Source organism: Amphiura filiformis, chromosome 6 (genome assembly GCF_039555335.1).
Source record: "Amphiura filiformis chromosome 6, Afil_fr2py, whole genome shotgun sequence".
NCBI classification, from domain to species: domain Eukaryota; kingdom Metazoa; phylum Echinodermata; class Ophiuroidea; order Amphilepidida; family Amphiuridae; genus Amphiura; species Amphiura filiformis.
Genome location: NC_092633.1, coordinates 73,665,052 through 73,690,505, shown reverse-complemented (window position 1 = coordinate 73,690,505; position 25,454 = coordinate 73,665,052). Strand labels below are relative to the sequence as shown.

General features: G+C 37.0%; 3 protein-coding genes across 4 annotated transcripts; 2 read left to right on the top strand and 1 right to left on the bottom strand.

The window, feature by feature from the left end:
- Positions 1–693: 693 nt before the first annotated feature.
- LOC140155998 (uncharacterized) lies at positions 694–12,966 on the top strand. Of its 2 annotated transcripts, none has more exons than XM_072179058.1 (5): positions 694–1,057; positions 1,451–1,896; positions 10,718–10,818; positions 11,436–11,684; positions 12,444–12,966. In XM_072179058.1, exons 2-5 carry the CDS (start codon positions 1,497–1,499, stop codon positions 12,747–12,749), a joined length of 1,056 nt encoding a protein of 351 aa, XP_072035159.1. In that variant the 5' UTR covers positions 694–1,057; positions 1,451–1,496; the 3' UTR covers positions 12,750–12,966. The 2 variants fall into 2 exon arrangements, with proteins under 2 accessions (XP_072035159.1, XP_072035158.1); XM_072179057.1 differs by having other exon boundaries at positions 695–1,057; positions 12,441–12,966.
- LOC140154113 (uncharacterized) lies at positions 8,122–9,705 on the bottom strand. The gene is made up of 2 exons (XM_072176720.1): positions 9,117–9,705; positions 8,122–8,840 (listed from the first exon to the last, which is right to left on the bottom strand). Exon 2 carries the CDS (start codon positions 8,833–8,835, stop codon positions 8,122–8,124), a length of 714 nt encoding a protein of 237 aa, XP_072032821.1. The 5' UTR covers positions 8,836–8,840; positions 9,117–9,705.
- Positions 12,967–18,585: 5,619 nt separating the features above from the next.
- On the top strand, positions 18,586–25,202 carry LOC140154332 (uncharacterized). The gene is made up of 3 exons (XM_072176903.1): positions 18,586–18,812; positions 22,698–22,842; positions 24,450–25,202. The coding sequence occupies exons 1-3, from the start codon at positions 18,731–18,733 to the stop codon at positions 25,054–25,056; spliced, it is 834 nt and encodes a 277-aa protein (XP_072033004.1). The 5' UTR covers positions 18,586–18,730; the 3' UTR covers positions 25,057–25,202.
- Positions 25,203–25,454: the final 252 nt, after the last annotated feature.

Genomic DNA, 25,454 nt, shown 5'->3' with positions numbered 1-25,454 from the left:
TAAAATAAAATAACACATGTTGCTTTTAAAAAAATTGACCAACTTTGAGAAATAGGCCTAGGCCTATATAAAATTTGTAATCATCATGATTTCACCTTAATAGGCCTATAGCACTTTTAGGGGGCTGGTATTTTTTGGAAGGGGGTCCCATGATTTACAAATAAAAATGCAAAAGTTACCCCGCATTTGGGGCAACTTTGGTCAGAGTATTACATTCCATGAAGGAAAAAACTAATCCCGATGAAAAAATTGATCTTCGCTGTATGGGCAAGTTGTTGTTTTTTGTGACATTTGACCCCTTGTAAAATTAATCAAGCACACATCCTTGCTCACAAATATCAATTTTTATTTTCTGAAAAAAATATAAAAGCTCATTTTTGGTCAAAAATCCTGATTTTTTCATAAATTTTGAGGAATTTGAGGAAACATGATCGACTATTATTTCTTCCAAATATATTTCTTAACAAGTTGACACCAAATATGACTAAAAACAATATTGCTGTACGAAAATATGACCATAAAAAAAATTTATTTGACCGACCAAAGTTACCCCGCTGACCGAAAGCTACCGAAGTTACCCCATTTTACGGTATTATTTTTACTGAGATCAAACAAATGTAGCCCTAAAACAAATGCTACTGTACCGTACTATTTATAGCCCATTACTATTATTATATCGCCCATGACTACCCGGAAGAGAGAAAAGACACGTCGAGTTGTTTGTAAACAACACAGTCATGCAACGCTCAGCTCATGTGGCACACAATGAGAGGTTGAATCAATTATTACTCATAATAAATCCCTTATTTACATGTACGTCAATACTCTCTTCTTTTGAGGATGCTCTTAGTTAAACTTAATGATGAAATACACCAGAACAGAGAGCAGAAACACCCCGAGAAACACAAATGCATTTTGATTTGCCAGACACACACAGTTTGACTTTGACAGGATTTTCTCTAACACTATTTTATATAGCTACAATCTCATTGCTCTAGTATATCATCTGAGACGCATATAACCATAATCATATTCATATGTGAATTTTATTTTAAAGGTAAGTATTTACTTTATTGATCAAGGGTTCAAATTTATTTAGAGACAAATATTGCGAGGAATAAAAAAATCTTGGTGTGTCATATGTGATGATATTTTTTAATAATCATTTTCTTCCCCTTTAAAAGGTGGTTCTACATACACCCCCTGATAATTTTGTGACTAATTTTGCATTTTCTCAAGAAATATTGGTAACAATAGTGTAAAGACTCCATTGAGGAATTAGGCAGCTTTTGGAAAAGCTGTATAATCCTTCAATAGAAGATTTCTTTGCTATTCTGTAATCTTGGATACAGCACCAAAATTACATAAAAGAAGATGCTAGGATCATGAAATACTCCTTTAATATGTCACTTAAAAGTATTGTAATGATTTCAATTTTATTTCTTTGCAGGTATCAGGTCAGAATTTGACATCCAAGTACTTGACAAGTTGTCATCATGATACCCCAAATTGCATTCGTCATTTTTGTCATCTTCATCACTCACAAGCTCTATGAGGCATGTTTTGGTGGTAAGAAAAGCCGTACACCACGGCAGGGCCAATCAACATCAGGCAGGACAAAACCTTCAGCACCTCCATCAGAAGGAGCATCATCAGCATCTCAAATGCCCAGTCATGAGCCTCCATCATATGAAAGCATCTATCCAGATTTGAATCAGTTGAAGTCGGCTAAGAGTGCAGAAGAAAATCCAAGCATTTGGGGATGGATTTTTGGTAGTGGTGGTAGTGCAAATTCTTCAAACTCATTCCAGACAATAATTGACAAGTTCCACACATTAGATGAGGTTACTGATGCTGTTAGACATGCTGGTTTAGAGTCTAGTAATTTGTTGTTTGGTAAGTAAAAGCCATCTGTGATTTTGGTCAAATTTTACTTTTGTTATTCTTTGCCAAAAATTTTACATGATATTACTAACAACTGTCAGGGAGGTTTTCTGATCATTTTAAGCTGAAATAATGAGATAAACTACTTCTAAGCGGCTTAAGGAGGCACACAGGATCACTAATTATCCATTATTATTCACCTCCTAACTCGAAAACTATTTATGTAAAGTATATAAAAGTATACATTTTTTGAACGAAATGAGCTCATCAATCCATTTAAAATATCAGTTTTGGGTCAAAAGTACAATTTTGAGAAAATCCCAAAAAAAGCGGCTTTTTTGACCAAAAATTTTGGTCCGCCATAAAAAATTTTTTGAAAATCAAAACTGTAAAACATGAATTTAGACAAATAAATCTAGAAAGTGTTTTTTATTTTTTGAAATTTTGCTTAGTTTTTTAAAATACAGGCAAAAAATCAGTAAAAACGTATGACCCGTGTTCAAATTTTTGAATCATGGGTGATAAAAAAGTTCTAGGCCCTAATTTAAAAAATGAAAAAACACTATCTAGATTTTGGCCATATCTTAACGTTTGACTTAAAAACTTACCTCAGTGATGCTTCATTTAGGCGCTATGGCGGACCAAAAATGGGTCACAGTGGTCAAAAGTGAACTTGCGAAAATCGCGATTTAGAAAAATACAGCGGATTTTAGGTCCATTTTGAAGATTATTCCATAAATATATAATCCGGTGACTTGTGACGTTTGGTCAAGTTAGAAAATGAGAAGGGCGTCCAACTGCAGCAGATTGGCATTTTTTGGTGAATTAGAAGGTAAAATATACAATTTTACTAAATTATCCGTGCACATTCGGCAGATATTTATCCACATGGTGTAATCATTTTATTTACTGCAGTCTTGTTTCCATGGTGCAGCAGAGCTTCCGGCAAGGCAGCGGCGGCACCGGCGTCAGCGTCAGCGTTGAGGAGCGACAGGAGGCGCATGGACAGACAGACAGGTTACTGTGAATAAGTTGCACAGTGCATGGTAGTGTTGCCGAACGAAACCATGATTATTTAAGCACAATTTTGTCCTGTTCCGTACAAAAAAAGATCATGCTCTGTATTAAAATTTGCGGACATCAGAACATTAAAAGTAGCATAGAATAACTGACAAGCAATTATTTTAGCAGATAATCAGGAAGTTTTATGAAATGAAGAATAAATTGAGACATATTATAATTGTGATTTCTGTTTTGTCCTAATTTTCTTAATTTTGCTTTAAAAATGCAATGTTTTTAATTTATCGTTTTTGGTGATTTTCTTTCCTTTTTTTTTTTTTTTGACAAATATTGCATTTTATGTTCATTGTCCTTTTCTGAACCGCAAACATGATGTTGTTACTACTCGTTGCTTTTTCTTTTTAGTTAGTGCTTGAGAGGCACCACAACGGCCCGTCCAATGCGACGACATTCTAACGCCCGTAATAGCTAGGCCTACACCACAGGAATCCCAAGTAAAATTTGAAAAGATTCTGATGTGTCGCATTACTCAATATTCCGTTTTTGTTATTGTAATTGTTTGTTGTTATCATATTTTATTTTTAACTTTTTACGGAATATCAAACACGCATAAAGGTCATAGCCTATTATAGGCCTAAAGCTACAATAAAGTTGTAAAATATTTTGTACCGCATAAAAAGTGAATAAAATACAAAAAAAAAAAAAAAAGTGTGTCTGTTGTTGTTTTCAATCAAATAAACGTGTAAAAATTGGGGTAAAAGTTGTAATATGTCTTGAATAAACTTCTTTTAAAACGGACAAAAAGTAGGCCTATATATCATGTTAAACGGGCAAAACACGGAGAGGTCACAAGAAAACTGAAAAACACGGAAATTGACATAGCCTAACAAAACCGAATTTCAAAAGTAGAAAAGCGGAACACTTGTGGCTTTATATTAGATTGTGGTTTATGCAGTAGGCCTACCGTATAGGCATCATGCTATAAAGAGCGTTTTAAAACACTGCATGAAAACATTCACGAAAAATGCTTTAAAGCAGTTTACCTTTTAAAGTATGTAGAAAACATTATAAACGTGAAAGTTGAAAACCAGGCAAACATTGCAAATAAAAAGGCATTCGGCCAAAACATTCGCAAAAAAGTGTTGTAAAACCAAAAGCTTTTATCGCAATCATAATCAATCAGGAGTAGAGAACGTTTGAAAACGAATCTTAAATCCGTGTTTTAATAACACTTTGAAACATTATTCAGGGCCTTAGGTATCTAATATAGGCCTACCGGTAGTAACTGCTTGCCTATTTTTATGGTCTTCAAAATTAAGACGAGACTGAACGACCGCAGAGGCCCCCGAACCAAGGCTGGGACTGCTTAAAATATAAGCTGGGCTAAGTCTAGCCTACTAGCAAAATATTTAGGGCCTACGTTTTCTATCGTATCTACCAGATTGCGTCATCATTACAGGTTACGGGTACTACTTCTTACAGATAAATTTCATCTTTTCAAGTTCAGAATGAAACTTGAAAAACAAAATAAAAACAAACAAAAAATTCACTAAATTATGTTCATATAAAAAACCTATAATTTAAACCACTATATCAGCACTTTTTTTGGCGAAATTTATCGAGTAGGCCTATACTGATTCTAGGATGGGGACGGTGTTGGTCTGTCGGCCCGCAGTTTCGCAATGCAATGGTGCAAGCTTTACCTATACCTTGGAAGAGATCAATACGATAAAATACGGTAGTGATCGCGATTGGCGACTCAGCGCCTCAATCAGCAATCACCTCGCCCATCCAGTTTACCATGTGTGCGTGTCTTTGCTAGCTGTATGCGCCGCAGAATGCAGCGTTTGAGAACGCGATATATTGCGGAAAACAATGATTTATTTGCTTTTGCATTTTGACGAATTTTTAATGAAAAAGGGTCTTTAAAATAGCTTTTCTTATGGTTCAAATTTTAACATTTCTTTAAAATCTATTAACCCTAACTCTGGTTCTGCATTTTGGTAAACATCTACTACATTGAACAACCCTGAACAAAGTGCAAACTAATAAGTCACCAAGATGAACAAAACTGTACAATCTGTTTTGTTCATTTCAGTAGGTTTCTTGTAAAGGACTTGCTCACTACAAACATATGGTAGCGGTTGAACCTAACAAAATGGTTCAGGGTTCATTGGCCCAGTAACCTACTACCCCCAACAAAACAGGGCATGGTTTATGTGTTGTTACCTTCTGAACTGAACAAAACCCAACAAACTTGTTTTGTTTGTCAACAACTGTACCTGTCAAAAAGGTTCAATTTTTTATGCCAAATTATAAACAAAACTATAGTTTAGTGAGATTTTTAAACTATGACTATGGGCGTGTGTGTTGCCAGGGTGTTAGGCCTACATGTTTAAAATGTTTGTTTGTACATGCATGTGGTTTTTTTTAATATGTTTATACACATGTTATGTGTAGTGGGGATGTGTCGGTGTATGTGTGTAGGCCTACATGTAGGGGTGTTTGTACACATATGATGTGTTATTTGTGATGGCTCAGAATATCTCATTGGCTTCATAGTATACAATATCTGCCAAGATTTTCATCATAGCCATTTTCTTTTCTTCTCTTTCTTCTTCTTTCTTTCTCTTTTTGTTTTTTTGTTTTTTGTTTGTTTTTGTTTTGTTTTTTCTTGTATACCAGGGTACACATTTTTTCATTTTTCTTTTCACATCTCTTTCTTTCATCAATTAGTATATATACTTTTTTTTCATTTTCATTTTTCTTTTCACATCTCTTTCTTTCATCAACTAGTATATACTTTTTTTTCCATTCTCATTTTTCTTTTTGCTCAAGCACAAAACACGGAGATTCGCCCGTCCGTTCTTGGCAAATCCTCGAACTGTAAGGTTTAGTCTCAGCAGATCGCAGCGAGCACATTAGTCTTCTTCGGCGCTCTCCTCCACCTCAAAGCCAGCATCGCTGTGGAATCTGTATGAAAACAAAGTGGGAAGTAATGTTTTTAAAACATGGCATTCAAAACATTAGACATATTATGATGTGGTAAATGTGACTTTTTGTTAATGGTTATGTGCATTGAGGTGCAACACTTGTACAAAGTGCAACACTTCACCACATGATCCAAGGCAGCAGTTACATGTACCTGATGAAGCACCTTCCACGGCAGAGGGAGACATCACAAGTCTCGCATCCAAATCTTGTCTGGACAGCATAACCCTTTGGCGTTGTTATCCCCTCTCTCCTGCACCACATGCACTGCCTTGCCTGAACTACGTCCATACGGATAGACCTATGGTCTGGTGCATTTTGTTTCAGCACAGGTGTTGAAGTAGCCAACAAGTGCTTCCTTGGTTTTCCTTTGGTGTAGCCGCCGATCAAGCCCTCTGCCAGCGCCATTGTAAAGGCAGAATGTTCTGGGCCTTTTGTCTTCTTCTCCTCACTTTCCTCACTGGAGGAATCCGAATCCGAATTCTCATAGTCAACAAGGGTAGGCAGATCGTCACTCTCTTCATCTGTCTTACTCTCCTTAGCCTTTTGCATGTAGTGATGTTTAAAACAAATCCATGCATTGACTCTGGCAATGTCCACCAAGAAATACAAGATCTTTCTCCACCATTTCTGGGACTTTCTGGAGCATGAGTAGTAAGCCCTCAGTTGATCCGCTCTATCTACTCCTCCCATATTCTTGATATAATCTATGACTTGAGTAGGCGCTGGTATATCCTCTTCTTTCGCCACCTTTGACCCCTCTTCTTTGACCTTTCTTGTTACTCTATCTGTTCCCTTGTCTCTGAAGCCATCATGTGCAGAAGACAGAATGCTGACAACCCTGGAATCCTTCCAGAGGACAGCTGTTAAATCAGCATTCTGTCTTATGTACATGGTACCGCTTGGGGTGTTTGGCATCTTCTTTATCTTCTCATACCCATGTGGGTTCTTTGCAATGGTGCCTGACAGGTCAACTGGCCATTCTTTGCTGATAGTCTTGATGGCTCCAGTTAAGTATGTCCTTTTAGCCAGGAGTTCTTTAGCCAGGGGAATGCTAGTGTATAATTTGTCGGTATATATATGATGATACCGATCTAAGAATGGCTGGGCTACTTCCAATGTGATATCTTTCATCTTTACGCCCCGTTCAGCGTACTGGTGCACCAGGAAGTTGCACATGTAGCCTGAGTTGCTCTCAGCCATTGCATAGATTTTAAAACCAGATCTTATAGGTTTCATTGGTAGGAAGAATTTCTTGACGCATGCGCCTTAAACCCCTTGTACTTTATCATAGCTTCATCTATGGCGAGGTGCTGCTTGAGGTTGTATTTTCTCTGGCAGCGCCTCACCACAGAATCCCACAACTCTTGCAGAGCGTACAGGGGATGAGCTCGCATGTGTAGATATCGGTGTTTGTCTCCTTCGATATGATCTGGGTCATCTGCAGGATCTGCGCAAGCAAGGTGTTGACTGATTGCGTCAAATCTGTTCTTGGTCATGGTCCGGCACACCAGTTCGTTGTTGAACCCAGGCTGCGACGACCAGTAGTGTTCAGTACATGGCAGCCTGACCAAACCCATCAGCACTCGTATGCCGAACCATGCCTTTATTTCCTCCACTGTTGTTTCTTTTTTGTCTGCTCCCCTGAGATTTACATTTGTCCATGTTGTTATAAGAGCAAACAACCGCTGAGAAAAAAATTGAAGGAAATAAAAAAGGGCTATGATCGGACGAATCACCGTCAGTGTTGGTGTCGGGGGGTCAAAAATTGGACCCGATGGCTGCGGCCCATCAAATTTCTCCTTCTTCACGGAGCTCACTGACCTGGTCCAGCCAAATCTGTCTGGTGGATAAGCCCTTCCCGGCTCAGGATCGTCATCCGAATCCGGGGTGAGGTGGGTTTGGTCCCCTCTTCTTTGTCCTCTTCTTTTTCTTCTTCTGCACCAGCTCTTCTCCAGCATCATCACCTTCATTATCCCCTTTGTCGTCAGTAGTTGATATGTCCAAGGGTGGTACAAACGGTTTCCTTTTACTTAAGGTTTCAATCTCTACCCCAACAAATACTGGTGTGGGTGGTGCAGAATCATCACATTCATCACTAACCTCATCACGCTCATCCTCTGTCAGGTGTGCGTCCGGGAGTGTCATAATGAGAATCGCTGCTTTCGCTGGATGACACCCCAAACCGCTCCTTACTCAATTTGTTTAGAGCCTTCTGCTGCCGCTTCATGTCAGCTTTAGACCGGCGTGTGCGATTCCTGGAGACCCATGCAATTCTTCATCTCTCAAATGCTGCTTTTTCAGATCGCTCTTGGACAAATTCCTCTTTCCTTTCTTTCTCTTGCCACTCTTCTTAGCATCATCTTCACTACCACTCAAGATCTTTTTCTCTTTCTTAGCTGAGGTGCCAGGCTTCTCATGATCTTCACTATCAGACAAGATCATCTTTTTCTCTTTCTTAGCCGAGGTGCCAGGCTTCTCATGATCTTCACTATCAGGCAAGATCTTCTTTTTCTTGGCCCTAGGCTTCTCACCACTCTTTGTGTCTTTATGCTGCTTCTCAGTACTCTTCGTTTTCTTAGCTGGTGGTGCACTCTCCTTTCTCTTCTCTTTGCTCTTCCTAATGACTTCATCGATTATTGATGTAGTACATTTTGTAGGCTTCTCATCCTTATGCTTCTTCTTGTGGCTACTCTTTGCTTTCTTAGCTGGTGGTGCACTCTCCATTTCAGTCTTTTTCTTGGTCTTCTCTTTGCTCTTACTAACACCGATATCCGATGGAGTAGGCTTCTCCTCTTCGCTATTGCCATCCATCTTTTTACTTCCTTTATTCTTTCCCATACTTTCTTGCACTGTACTTCTCCTCCCTTCTCCAGTCAACACAGCCCTTTCATCCTGATGCAGGCCCACTAGCAATGCCTGGACTTCACGGGTAGTCATATTTACTACATCGGGGTAAGATACAAAAGTTCAAATGCTGTGTGTAAGAGGTACAAGTTGAGAGCCAACAAAATTATACCTAACAATTTTGCAATACATGAAAATAATCCAGAAACTTCATTTTAAATAATTCAGTGATAACATCATGCACTTATTTAAATGTTATGTAATTATGTACACAACTGTTTTAAATATCCCAAGTAAAATGGCACTGCACAGTCCTTTCTATTTTTGGATACAATTTTACAACTGAAAGACCATGACCTTAATTTTGAACTTACTTTTAAGCAGTCCCTGCTCACTAGAAAATCTTGGCAGCACCTCCTTTCTCTCTCTGTGGAACTAGGTTGGTTATACTCAGGGTCAGTCCAGGTATCTCCTCCAAATTCCTTCTCTTCACACCAATTGATTCGAGCAATAACAACTTTGGTTTGAAGTTCAATGTCAAGCTATGATCACCAGTAATAATATCTAAATCTATATCTATATCTATCTATAATCTGTATTGATAAAAGCTAAAATAAAATCCTAGAAATATGCTCAAAATGACAATGAATTTTGTGATCTTTGAGCACTCAAAAATTAGACATGTTGGATGACCTTTTAGTGTTCAATAATCAATGATCAATTAAATTGTCATTCAACCCTCTTACTTTTGAGAAAGATACACATAAAGTTCAATGCCACAGGAGAGCATAATGATACCATAAACTTGTGGGTAAGGAAAATAACATATCTGTGATAACACACACCCTGGGTAACACCAGAGACACATAGCATAGTCTAAGATCAATTACTTTTTGCACACTGAATTTATTTTTAATAGGGAAGGAATGATAGAAAGTGGAATAAATTGTTTCAAACAGTGTATTGCCCACACCCCACCCCCACACCCCACCCCCCACCCCCACCCTCCCCAGACCCTAGTGGGTCTATGATTGAGCAAACATGACATTTGTTCCCATTTGATCTATAGATCAGAACAGTTCGGGCAATTTGCCAAGCCATCTACTGAACACAACAAATCATGACAGGTCCCAACCCAAGACAGTTACTAAACTCAATAAAAAAGAACAGTGACCTAGATTGTCAATTATAGCTAACTTTCTAAATCTATCAAAAAGGAACAGACCCAATTTGACTGTGAACTTCTGATCGGTTCAAAACAGAACAATTTCATATAAGGTTGATGTCCTTCTCAAAGGAACAAAACAGAACAAGTTGACTGGTTGTTGGGTTTTGTTCATCTTAGTAGGATTAGGGTTAATGACAAGATAAAATACGGTTTGAAGATGACATTAGTGATGAAAACTCAATTTTGGCCATGCAACACTTCAGTGATCCTGTGTGCATCCTTAACTGTGGGGCTCTATAAATCAGTTCTCTTACATTTTACTGTAATTAAAGCACTTCAGGCTTATTCTTTCACATGGTATTATAAGGACACCATGACAATTGTGCAAATAGTAGAAATTCAAGAAAAATTGAGGGCATCGCTGTGGAGCAAATCACAGCATGGCTTTAACTATTGTATGTTTATATTTACTATTCAAACTTGTTGTGGTTAATAATGTTAAAATCATCATAAATCCATTCACAATTTGAACATATGTTAACTTTTGAGAGGGTTTTGATATAGTGACCCCTATTAACAACTATTTTATCAAAAATATTATTTTATTGGAACAATTATTTGTCAAAGTTGCGAGTCCATCATAGGTTATCTGTCGTAATCTGTATAGCACTTGTTTTTCAAATGATTTATGGTCATATGTATGTTAATTGTATTAGTACATTTATTTTGCTGCCTCACTGACTGGGCTATATATATCTTTTATTAATTTCAATTTCATTTCATGCAATTGATTTTTTTAAATATCAGGCATAGATTACACCAAGAGTAATTTGCATACAGGTAGACACACATTTGGAGGACAAAGTTTACACACTATTACACCAGGAAGACTTAATCCATATCAAGAGGTATGTACCATTTAATCTAATTAAAATAGGATGGTCTGATCTCGCAATTTGTTGCTTTCATGATGGTTGTACTTGAGCTTGACCTTATGAAGTTTTACCGTATACCAATAATTCAATGTGTGTTGATATGAGAGGCAAAAATGTGCATTTGAAGGATCCATTGGATACTGTGTAAATAAGACATTCATGAGTTAATTAATCCACTTTTGACACACAATACAATCCGACCAAAACAGCTTTTAGCCTTAAAACACAGGTCAATGAGAAATGATAAATCTCCCTTTTGATGGAGAAGTGGGGATGAGGTTGTATGTTGATCAGACCCTCCTCCTTTAATTCTTTAAAATCAACATACTTTATACTATTACAGTTCACTGCCCAATCTAATAAGCGACAAAACTTTATCCATATCCCGCAATGCACCATTCCAGAAGGGGAATCCACTAGCGATATTCTCTTTTCTGCATTTGAATGTTGAACCTGTGTTTGGAAATGAGAATATGCAACCTCCTGATTCCCCAATAGTGCATGATATGGTATACAGGAAAAAAGTCTTATTGTATGAAGTACATGATATTTTAATTCTTCATTTGTTTGTTTTGCTTTGCATCAATCAGGTGATCTCAATCATTGGCCGTACGCTGGCACCATTTGATGATGATGGTCTCATTCCTGCGTATGGATTTGGTGATATATCTACTCAGTACAGACGGGTGTTCCCATTCCGACAAAATGCATTTTGTCATGGATTTGAAGATGTTTTAGAGTGTTACACACGTATCACTCCTACTATTAACATGAGTGGACCAACAGACTTTGCACCACTTATAAATAAGGCTGTGAACATAGTCAAAGAGACAAGATCTGTAAGTGTACAGTTAAAACACTTTCTTTTTGTTTAGCTATAGTTATCTGATCTACACTACAAGTTTTCTATTGGGCTACCTACATAGGTACACCGTCACCAAGGTACTTGGTTGGTACTGTGCAGTACCAAGAGAGTACCAGGGTAGTACCAGTGCATACTGCTGCTGATGGGTCCTGTGCAGTAGCGGCATTGGTGTAATTGTGTAACTGTGCAGGTGGCCACAATAGGTATATTATAGTGTAATTAGTACACAAGGCTCTTAAAGGTGATTGAAAGTCAAACAGCACACTTTTGATTAAAAATAATGTTATGGTTTATAAAAGAAACCATAGAACAAATATATCATAGCTTTTGCAACTTTATGTTGAGATGATTTTAATGTGATTCAACTAGTATTTTCTTGTCCTTTTACCCCAGAGTTTGATCTGATTCTGAATTGTCAATGTATAAGAAAACATTGTCTGAAGAAGAATGTTTTAACCCGTTTCTAACACAAATGTACATTAAATATGTACAGAAATGGTTCATGTACGTGCTTCTATTATGTCAGCCCCACTACACCTTTGTTGCATACCAGCCATTCTATTTAATTATTTTGTAAAAAATAATATATATTTTTTATTGTATTCCCATCCAGAATACTGTCATACATTATTATATCCTTTTTCTACTGTATATATATTATACTTACCTTTCATTTCATTTCACCAGCTTTATCACTGTACAAAATCTTTATGATTTTTTCATGTTTCAGCAGTACCATATACTCATCATCATAGCAGATGGCCAAGTCAACAGTGAAAGGCGGACCAGACAAGCCATCATAGATGCATCTAACTACGCGCTATCCATCATCATGGTAGGAGTAGGAGATGGCCCATGGGATACAATGAAAGAATTTGATGACAAGCTCCCTCAACGTCGATTTGATAATTTTCAGTTTGTGGAGTACCATCGTATCATGGCTACTGCCAATCATCCTGAGCCTGCCTTTGCTTTAAATGCACTCATGGAGATACCAGATCAATACAAAGCAGTGAGAAAACTGGGACTTTTAGACTAGATACTTGAAGCACATATTTAGACTCGAAATTTTGATCTTAGCATTTTCCACCCTGTGGCAGTGACAAACATTACTCAAGATCCACAAATTCCACTGAAGGACGGGGAAATAATTCTCAGTGCATATCTGAATACAAGAACACAACATTTTGTTACCATTCAAGGAGTTCAGGTGAAAAATGTGACATTCAAAAGCTGCGATGTGTTTATTTTTTAATGTATTCATATTAAAAAAAGAAATAAGAATATGTATATACTCAGTTATAAAAGTACAATGTTGTGATACAATTGCAGTATGTGATATATTTATGCCATTGTGCTTTAACTCTACATTCTGGTACAGTGTTGGATTTACCTGGTTTAGGGAGCAATTGTTATTTACGACAGGTGGGAATGGGCATTTTGAGGTATGGTCTTGAGGGGGTATTGTTAAGTTTTAAATGGAGAAATTCGGGAAAAAACTCAGGGAATCCGAAAATGTTTAGCGGACATTCGGGACATGAGGGGGGAAGTTAACGCAAATTTTGTTGTCGATATTTTTCCAAAATGCCCATTCCCCCCTGCCATAAATAATGATCAGTCCCTTAGCAGAGCAAAACAGCAAAACAACCAGCTTGTATAGCAATTTTATCTACAATGTTTAAACATGTACGATACATGTTATCATAAGAACATCACCTAAATAATGTTTTCGGCAAACATTGCTATGTAATTAAAAAAAAAAATCAAACCCTTATTCTGTATAATCTCTAACTGTTGAGAAGATACAAACATTTTCAAAGTTGATGAACTGGTCAGTACTACATTGTGTAGAGCTTATGCAGCCGTAGGGCAGCTTTATGTTTCATTAAAAGAAGTGCTTGAATCAGAATGATCATACAAATAGCAAAGTGACTAACTTGCTATAGAGGAGATACCTGTATGTGCAAATTTAAAAAAAAATCAAACCCTGATTCTGTATATCTCTAACTGTTCAGAAGATACAAACATTTTCAAAGTTGATGAACTGGTCAGTACTACATTGTGTAGAGCTTATGCAGCCGTAGGGCAGCTTTATGTTTCATTAAAAGAAGTGCTTGAATCAGAATGATCATACAAATAGCAAAGTGACTAACTTGCTATAGAGGAGATACCTGTATGTATTTCATATCAGAGTGTATATGAACAAAATTATTGTTATTGGCCAGAACAGGGAACAAATTAAAAGGGGGCTTCATTTATATTATTACACAGTAGTTCTTAAGATGATGTAAATATACGAGGTATTGTAACTTGATTGTGATTAAAATGCAGGTGGTCATATTATTTTCATATTCTGTTTTATATTTTACATTGAGACCAACAATTGAAACAATCTGTTGAAAAATTGTATTGTATTACAGCGGGTGTAATTTGAGAAGCAAAAAGGTGCATAACAATGCCCCATAGTAAACATTATACCTCCGGTGGTGGCTACCAATTTTTGCCACGTTTTTGTTCACATGATCTAAAAGAACCATATCTCGGGAGAAAAATATGAGCTGTCTTCTGATACCAAAATTTTAATATTCATAAGGAGAGATGTGGGATGAGGCTGTTGATCTGGTCGCAACATTTAAGTGAGATTTTTTTTATACAGTTCAGTGTCTTTCATTTTTAAGCATCATGCTTTTCAGTATGCTGATAGCATTATAAGTTAGGAGATTATTTATGAAATTTATATTATTCTGAAAGTTGTTGGGGGACATGAGCCTTGGGCATGAGATGGCTCTAAAATGTTGATATTTTTAATTATTAGCATGAAAGTTCATCTGTATTGGTAATCCATATATAGAAAGATTTAAACTCTTGATCTCAATACAAAATATTGGCCATCCACATCAGGGCCAACCAACCATCTCTGAACAAAGACGGAGGGCGCTACAAGTTACCAAAGGTCTATGACCCGGTCATTACGTCACACTTCAAGAGTGCTCGATCGGGTCATTCCGCTGACGAAGGCTGTAGTAGCAACAGCTGAAAATTACGGAGGTAAATATTTTGTATTGAGATCAAGAGTTTAAATCTTTCTATATATTTTTAATTATTGTTTTTATTATGACAGTGCATTGTTATTTTTAGTAACATGAAACTGTGTGTATATAAAAGTCTTTTGATTTGTTTTTGTTATTATACATAATAAATGTGAGATATTAAACAGAACTACAGAACTATGGTATGGTTGTTGCTTCCTAAAGAGTTCTGCTTATGGTGTTAACTTATTAAACATGCTAAATTCTTTCACTAGAATGGTTTACAGACAAACCCAGCTAATACAAAACTTTTCGAAAACATTTGCAAAAAGGTTTGACAAAATTGCTAGAAAAAATGTAAATGTTGGGTTATGTTGAGCGTTTAAAGACGTTTCATAATATTTAAGTTGTTGCACTTTAAATGTGTTGGTGCATTTTTTCAAACAGAACTTTTCACAAGTATATAGGCCTTAACCTGACATTAAATGTTATAAAAGGTTTTGCGTTGACAAAAAATAGAAACATAAACAAAACACAAAAACTATTTAAGAACATTTGTGTTTTGCTGGACGTACTTTGATCTGATCTTAGCAAGTCTATTGATACTTTGATACTGTAGCTTAGAACTCATTTCTCAATAGGTTTGGAAATCGCAAGTCGCCACAACGCAATCAAGGAAACACAATGTGATTTCATCCCGAGTTCATGTAATTATTTTATATTATGAATTTCGCTCTTTTTTGACAATTTTAACTCGAGCTTTCCCAAAATTGTAAATTACCAATAACAAAAATAGTCATACCTTTAGGATTTTTGTGACCCACTGCTGATGTATAAGATGGGGATATTTTGACAAATTACATTAATGTATCAATTAAAACCTACTGACCCCACTTATTTTGAACATAAATGGGTGGGGCTGAGATCGTAGGGTAGCATTTTTAGATTTTGATAAGGGGCCTATAATGGTTCAGTAGCGCAGCCAGGATTTTAGTGTGTGGGGTGGGGAAAAGCCAAATTTTGGTCCCCATTTGTCAACTTTTTTGTCCCATTTATAGTCATTTTAGTCATGCCACTTTAGGAACCGTTCACAAACACTTGTTAGGGGGCCTGATGCAAAAGGAACCTGATTTTTTTTTACCCTCTTAAGGGGGGGCTGAAAAATGACCACAAATTTTCCTGAAAAATTGAGTTTATATGCTTTTCTATGGGGTTGACCCTTAATTTTCATGTCAAAAGGGGGCCCTGAATTTTGAGGTCTGTCGGGGGGGGCGAAATATTTTTGCGATTATTTTTTTTTGCATCAGGCCCCCCCTTACAAGTGTTTGTGAACGGTCCCTTACTCTTTATCGTCCCTATTTATCCTTGAAATATGGGGATGGGTGCTCCTCGGCTACGCCACTGCTACAATGTATTTAGGTCACACTTTCAAAAAGTGGTTACGAGGTTTACTCTTTCCAGCTTTTCACACATGCACATTGCTCCCCCAACTGTTCAACTAACTGTCCCGGTGGGTGAGAGAGGTGAAAGTTGTGATTGTAATGCCACACACCGACATCGCCTGGCTAATAATTATTTGGTGCAGCAGTGACATTAAAATGAATACACGGGATCGATACACGTGAATTGCTATGCACGATTTTGATATCAGACGAAAATCTTCGGATACTGAGTTAGAAAGTGATGAATATCTCCCGTAAATGAATTTTTCTCAAGAAACCAGATGTGGTCTCATACACTTGAAAATACGTGTTGAACAGATATTATAGTCGTTAGCGTGCGCTTTGAAAATTGGCCGTGCGCTTTGAACTCAAAATTTGACCAAGACTCTCAATTTTATATTGCGTTGGTCTTGTATGGACTACAGCGCGCAGCAGGCTATAGCGGCACTCGCTCAAGTGGAGAGAGTATAACCATTGACCGCAATGTCGTATACAAGCTTGCTCACAGAGCGAGAAATCAATTACCCCGTCTATGTCAGTAGCCTTAGTCAGGTCACTTCGCTAATAATATGCATCTCATAAGGTCCGAATAAAATGGTCATGGGTGGCTGTGGATTCAACCTACCATGGCGATTTCTACTATGAAGATATCGGGGCGATGTCACTGTGTGCCACTCATGTATTAGTAATCTAAGGTGCCACTATCCTTCCAGTAGGCCTATTCGTATTTTATGCCTATCACGAGTGGCCAATATTAATTAATTATTTTTAAATGATATCCAAGACACATATCCTCCCTCCTCGCTCTCCCGCCACATCATATCACTAAGTCAACTCCTCCACATATAGCTTTGGTAAGAATTTAAACAAAAATAGCAATGATACAGTATGATCATTACTGGAGTAACTCTTCACAAGTACCAACACACAGTGCAGGGTAACTGCGGAACAACCAACCAATCAGAATTGTAGTTACGATCTACGGTCGAATGAGGGGGTATAACATGTTTTCTTGTTGGCAAAATACGAATGCAACAGAGGCTGAAATAATAATGCATGATGGTTGTAAACGTAATTTTTTCTTGATGAATAAAAGTTGGCTGACTGGAATTTATTTTGTAATAATCGTCGGCCGTATCATCACAAAACATGCGCAAAACAATAAACAAAGGGATAGGCCTAAATGCATTAATACAGATGGGGGTGTGTATGTAACAAAGTTTCCCAACATACGCCGCGACTGAAAAGAATGAAAAGAAAGAAAGAGAAAACAGAACACAAAAGGAAAAAGCACGACAAAAGATAAAATATTTTTAATAGGAAAAAGAAAAAGAAAATAGGCCTAGGCCTATTTTAGCAAATCTTGGCGGAATAATAGATTTATGACACTATGAGACAAATGAAAGTATAATGGTCGAGTCGCATTCAAAAAGGCAATATTTGCGCTGTTATTTTACATACAAATACAATTTTGTATAGCCTACTATTATATAATTTGGGAAAAACGTAAGCTCAGCGCTTTGTACAAATATAATATTGTATTCATTGTATTTTTACTGTGTAAAATGGTTTCATAATTTTCAAATGTCGATCATTTAAAAAAAATTTGTTGATGATAATATTCCTTGTCCTATCATTTAATTTAGAAACGGCCTTAATTCTATTCAATAAACTGTAGATTACAAGTTTTGTACGAATCCACATTTCTCTCTACGAATCCACACTTAACTGTAGATTCGTGTAGAAAAGTGTTGATTCGTAGAAAATAATTTACAGTTTATTGAATCGACTGACGTCACAGCAATAGTTTAATAATCATTATATTGCACGTTCTTGTTGCTTCTTGGATGTATTATTCATTTAGATTATTCATCAAACGGTAGGCCTACATTCATGACAATTATCATTGCTGAACTTGGTAAATGAGCAGAGAATAAAAATAAAGACATGTTGGCCACATCAGCTGTGACAATGAGAAGGCCATCAAACAACAGCGCACAGACACTCGAGCTCTAGATCCGCGCAATATGTTACAGTCCTTTTGTTTTCCATGTCATACACATTCAGGGATAATCTTCATCTCGACAAAATCATAAGGCAAAAGAAATAGGCATTAATAATACTTTTAACTTATTAACTGAAATGTATTCAATTAATAACACAGGTTCTCATTATAATCTTTAAATGCAATCGATCATGCATGCCCATATTTCATTTTCCATTTTATTTTTTAATTGATATCCCTGGTTTACATAGTGCATAGAGCTTTATTAATGACCTATTCGTAAAAAAACATGAACAATTTGAAATTTTAGATAATCCCTAGCGACTCATCTCTCTGGTTGATTTTAAAATGTAACATCATTTTATAGTTAGCTCTGACCTGTTGACACATCATCATCATCATCATCATCATCATCATGGACTAAATGTGATGCAATGATATTATATTGAAGAAAATACCACCAACTCCTATTTCTTCATAATTTCGTTCGTGAAGTAGAACAGTTCTATAAGTAGCTCCTCATTAGGAAAGGAATAGCTTCAAAATGCTTGCTTCAATTGGCTTTAAATTTGGAATTCTTAGTTGTATTCTACAATTCGTTTGTGACGCTGGACCTCTTCGAATTGGTAAGTTGTGTATTAATACACGGGACACCTGTATTGCGTTTGCTTCCTTCAATTCCACCTAAAAACCTGAAGGTATCTATAAAGAAACAATTCATTCATTTTTGACAAATGTTCTTTTTTTACCGCTTGGCTTGATGTGATGCGTGAACATTTGAACTAAATTATTAATAGCCCAGGCCAGGGGCGTAGCCTACCTCATTGCTCCAGTTGTGCGATCATCTCCATCCTTCTTTCCTCTTTTTTTTTTTTTCCTTCCCTTTTTCTGTTTCCCTATTTCCCTCTCCTTTTTTTTCTTTGTTCCGATTGTCCTCTTCCACTAAGTTCCTCCTTTCTTTATTACCTCCCTTTCTCGCTCGGCAAATCGCCCACCCGGGAAAGCCCTGTGAATCCACGCGTAATAATGCAAGATGTAATGCTGTCTTGCGGGTGGAGAGTACATACGGGCCGTGCTTCGCCAGAAATACCCTGTTTTTGGACCGCGCAGGTCCACAAGATCCTTAAATTTGACAAACAGAGCACTGAAAGACCGTTGATTTCGATAATTTCAGCTCTAAATGACCCCCCTTGCTCATTCCGCTCATTTCTTGTGTTCAAGGTGATTTTTAAAACCAAGATTAAAGACTATCATGTCAGAGTCAGAGGCAAATACTAATCAAGTCAGAATCAAGCACTATTCAAGTCACAGTCAAGCACTAATCAAGTCAGAGTAAAGAGCACTAATTAAGCTACAGTCAAGCATTATTCAGTGTGAAGCACTAATTAAGTCACATTCAAGCACTAATCACATGAATCAAGTCAGAGTCAAGCACTTATGAAGCGAGTACTCGCATCACACTCCTTTTACTTTTGTATCGTCCCAGTTGATTAAAAGCTTCCTTAAGGTTACACGAAGAAACGTATAAAAAACGTATAAAAGACGTATAAAGTTGTTCTCTAAAACCGCGTTTTCTCAGCAATCAAATAACGCAGTGAGTCAAATGTTGGTGCATGTACGTATCTTAACATTATTTTTGTGTCTTTATACAAATTTTTAGAATCCGTTTGAAAATCCTTCGTTTAAATCATTTTTACGCACCGTGTTCACAAGATCAAAAACACGTTCCATGCAGTTTTTTTCAAATATTCGCTCCGTATAAAACTACGCCGAGTGATTGTTTTCTCCTTTTTTGTATTAAACTACAAATCGACCAAAGAAATAATGTTGCCATGGGGAAGAACCAAAAACAGTACCGATTAAATTTTATTAGCCCGTTTTTGGGAACAATTTTCGAGAATCTTGTACCACAAAACACTGTTATGTTACATTATCGATATCTGGATTGTGGAACATTAATTTTGATTTCTAACTGCCTACATTATTTCTCAAAAGTATGTCGATTCCTTTCCCATTTGAATTTCACTCCAAATTTAAGCTACTTTTGCAAAAATCGAGGTTTTTCGCCATCGATACCTCCGACACTTACAGCGGTGATGAGATTGTTTATCATAAGAGCCTGGTATGCACTATTCCATAATAGTCAGTTTGAGATCAATCGATTTCACAGATCACTCAGTAGCTCAATCGGTTAGTGCGCTGGCTGGGCTCACGTTCGACTATATAATTCTATAGTTTTGAGCTGGAAAACTTTGGTACGTGTTCGAGTCCCTATGTGGTCCATTCTATCTATTTTATTTTATTTTTCTCTCACTTTTTTCTTTATTCTTGTTCGTTTCTTTCTTTCTGACTGCAGCGATTGATTGTTTTTGCCCGTTTTTTTTCATTATATAATTCAGGAATTTTTAGGCTATACTAGTCTAGGCGCGGCCTATGAATATATTTTTACAAATTAGATTAACAAAATATTGGTTGTTGGTTTTTGTAGTTATTGTTGTAGGCCTATATATTGCATAATCAGGGTATAAATAGGCATACTAGGGCTATTATAGCCTATAGAACTACGGTATAGAAGCATTGATTTATTTCACGACAGATATACCGGTATCATCCAGGATAATTTTAAAAATTGAAAATTTAGAAAATCCAAAGGAAAATTGCCGAAAACGGCTGCCCACAATCACCCCCCCCCCCCATATCAGCCCATATGGTCCTATCATGGTCGCCCCTTCCCTATCCCTGCAATAGGATGACTCACGAGCCGTGGTTTGTCCGTGTTCTAGTTCAGATTGATACACTATTGTACGCGTGAGTTCATGCTTTTCTGCATGGCTGTTTCCATTATTAACTCCCGCCCCTCTGGAATCAAGCCTTGAAAATCAATTGCATTTAACCTTAATAAGGTGTTCGGCTTCATGGCGGTGGCAATGTTGTGCTTCTTAAACACCCGATTGACTCTCTCAGCCAGGATCTTTGATTTTAATTTTGGTGGATTTGGAAGGTTTGTCCCTGATCTTCTTTTTGACAGTCTCAACAGTTCACTCTGGGTAGTCTTCAATGCCTTCTTGATATTATCTTCATCTATATATCTGTCTTCTGTTTCTGTCCATTCCATCCAGTTAAACGCGCGTACTACTCCCAGCTTGTGATATAAGGGTGTAACAATAAAATTTGTACAATTTTGATAATAGAATGACACAAGTATGCTGCTTACTTTTTCGTTTGATATTTATATACCTATCAAGATAATTTCTTTAGCCACCAGATAAGCTTTGTTCCAATAAAATCGATGGTATAAAAGTGAAGATATGGCCAATTATGTAACCTAGTCTTAAAACCGCTTGGGCCACTTTTGTCTAAGTGTTACAAAAGTGACTGAATAGAGTTGAACCATGGACCAGTTGGACGGTGCTCTTATGATAGGTAGTTTTAACCAATGGGGTATTCAAAGTGGTAGAAATGATTACATAATAGAATATCTCCTTGAGTTTTTGAAGGTCACAACTAAGCACTGATATAACAACCTCATTTACTAGAAATCGTGGCTGCAGCTCAACAACTTCAACAGCGTATTTTTATGGTTGTAACATTCGGTAGCTCTGGTAGCACATGGAGTCAAGCAGAAACCACACGATTCTTTATACGCTCATTTTCCAAACTCACGTCTTCCATCAAGACATACAATTACATAGACCTATGAGAAGTGTGTAGAATTTGTTAACAGAAATGCTGGTATTAGTGGTCGCCCCAGAACAGCTAGAAGCCCAGCTGAACTTAATTTTCAAAATGTTATTGTTTTGTACTTATGGATGCAAAAACTGTTCTCAGTTTTACCAATGACTCGTATCTCAGGGATATGAGAAATTACTTTATAAGATTATTTGAAAGAAATTTCATGACTTCCTTTATTTTAAAGAAATATCATATCATTATTAAGTTCATGTTAATTAGATGATGAAACGCCACTAATAATTCTTTTGTGTTAGTTCTTTGATGTTTTATGCACGATAAGCATATCTACGCGGTTCAAACTTGATATGCGCAAACATGGCAAAAGTGGCCCAACACGTTTTCTGGACGATTTAATTAATCGGACGTAACTTTTGAACCCAAGCTAGTAAAGAAACCAACTAAACGTCTTCTTTTAGCCAAGATATTACTGATTGTATTGCATATAACATGTTTGCCATAATTCATTTAGTTTTTTCCTGAGAAGTCAAAATGCAATTGTATAAATTTTATTGTTACACCCTGTATATTCAATTGGGCGGGAGCTTAAGTTGAGATACTGGTCTGTATGGGTAGCCTTGCGGTAAACCAGTAGTTCGACGGAGTTATCCTTTTTTCTGACGATGAGTGTGTCTAAAAACGGAATGCGGCCCTCTTCTACCTTCTCCATGTTCTCGTAGATAAACTTTATACTGTTTGTTGGATTCATTTTGCGTTATCAACATTTTAATCTTTGTTTAAAAACGTTTTAAAATATCGGTCTCTCTCTCTCTCTCCTCTAGGTCCTCGTGTGCCCGATGCCTATGCTTTTGGAGTGTCTCCAGAAGACGATGTATACATGGAAAGAAACAATGACCTGCATGACAAAGACGGAGCCAGTAAATACAAGAACCTGGGCCAGGGACCAAAGATGGTTGATATACAAGGGTAAATACAAATTATTTTCATGTTAGTCGATTATTTATAAAAATTTTAAAAAAATACCCAGCGATGTTAATAATATCTGTAAAATAATGAACTTATTACTGCTGTTTAAAATTTTGCACAACTTGTTTATTAATCGTATCGACCTTGTATAATATTGTACTGAACTGTTTACAAATTTTAAACAAGTTGTGTATTTTCTAAAACACCAGTAGCTAGGTTCATATAGTAAACAGCGCAGTGTATGTTTGTAACCTGTACGTATGAACCGTACGTATGAATGAAATCAAATTTTCACACCTCACTGTTGCTTTATTATAATGATTTCTTACAAACAAAAAGGAACATCATAATCATTAGACTTTCCTTCTTATGTTCAATGATCCTTCACTGTCTTTAATATATTGCAAAACGGGCAAATTTTATGCATTTTCTACGTTGTCCTCGCGTTCAATTTGATACGTGCAGAATCTTCTATACTGGCCATACAGGCTAAATAAGCTATCTCGCTCCGTCACATGACAGTGGTTTTGAATAGACAGACGGACTTCCGATCGGGGCGCTCTAATATCTCAGATTTATAGACAACCTTCATTAATTTTTCACTGGAGTAAGTAGTGCTGTACTTTTGCATTTCGATGTAGAAGAGTGATCTTTATCAGATCCTCCTTTTTCTTTTCTCAGTCCTTATGATAAACATATGGCACCCAAATAGCATAAAGCTTTTTGAAGTATAGCGGGCGCAAATTATGAGGGTGTACTTTGATTTGGGTAATCTTTTGTATGCCTCTCAGCTGACAAAAGATTACCCAAATCAAAGTACGCCCTCTACTTTTGTGCCCGCCACTACTTCAAAACGGCATATTGGTTTACGCATCTTGTTTGTATCCAAAATCTAAAGTATGATGGGGTGAAATATATCTTCTCCGGTATTTTTGCATTAATTTTGTAATAACCAGGCTAGCTCAGGCTGGATTTACCGCAAGGCCAGGTGGGCCCGAGTCCAGGGGACACGATCTACAATCCAGGAAAAAAAGGTTGGCACACTTTGCCTGTCTTTTGGTATATCTCTGCCCCCGCTCCCGCGGCAATTCAATGTTGGACCAAGCCATGTTGTCAACAGGGTAGTGAGACCCTCCAACATTGAAAGATGGGGAGTGGGGAAGGGTGAGATATAGGGGGTAGTCTGTGCTTCATTATACTGCATATATGTTTCACTCGCCTCTCCAATCTTGATAGGGCACGCATTTCAATTGTTTAGTGCAAGTGTGCCAACTATTTTTTTCCTTGATTGTAGAGGAGGGGGCACAATTGACGGCTGTGTGTGTGGGTGGGTGTTATTTTGAGCAAATTAATCTCCTAATGACCACCTAAGCTTACAAAGTGCATTTAAATGTCAACCATATTTGATTGAGCTTCAATAAGCAACATTTTTCTCGTGCTTTGCGTGCATTTGTCATATTTGTACCATCCGAAGAGGCCAATTACGGTATGTTGCCGTGTCCAGGGGCCAGTAAATGATCTATTTGGGTATGTTAATAACGCCATTAAATATTTTTATTTCAATTCACAACTTGAATTCACAAATTTGTTATTTCTCTTGCCTATAGACCACCAGTACGAGTCCAGGCTGAATTAAGGGAAGCAATGGAAGAAGCAGAAGCAAAACGAGCGGGTATTGCAGCAGCACCTTTAGAACCAGTGGTCAAAGGGGTGGTCATAAAGCGTCCTGATGAAGATAAATCTCAGGAAACCGAAAAACAAAATGATGATGAAGATGGCAACGAAGACGAAGACGGCAACGAAGATGAAGACGACGATCTCATTCCTGACTCGGAGAAAACAAGTCTTCGCACACTCGGGCGCATGCTCAGTAGCACAGATTACGATTCTGTCCAATCCGAATACGATATCAATGCGGAAGCAAATGAAATGTGGGAACAAATAGGGATGATAGCTCGAAAATTTCAAGAAAAAAGCAGGGAAATGAAAGAATCTCTTGCTAACGTGAAAGACAGAAAAGCAGCCGCTGTAGAACTGCGTAAAGAAGTTGTGGGCCAACTTGGAGAATTGTCAGTCTCGCTGGCGGAGACATATCCTTTTGGAAATAAGGATGGTTTACTGGAAAGACTAGGAGCAGCAAAGAATACTATTCAACAAAGTATTGACTCTATCTTATTGGGATACAATTTGCATTATGATCAAGATAATTTATAAATATAGGCTTACCCAGTAAAACACAAAACATTTTAAAAATGTTTTAAACAGGTTATATTTTGGGCTTTTGGTTTTGGTAAAAACGTTTTAATAACATTAAATGTCGGGTTCTAAAACGTTCTGTATGAAAACACACTACGAAAAAAATTTTTTTAAATGTTTTCAAAATGTTGTTGAAAAATACTTAAATAACGATATGTTAGCATGGTTAGATTGTTTGCAGTAAGTTATCAAAAATGTTTTTGAATATTATGAAAACGTTTTATACCCTTTATATACCAATATATAACCCGATATTTAAACGTTTTCTAGCAACGTTTTCTAACCTTTTGCGAATGATGTCGAAAACATTCTGTGTTTGCTGGGTATATACATATTTTATGTAAATATTGGTACTT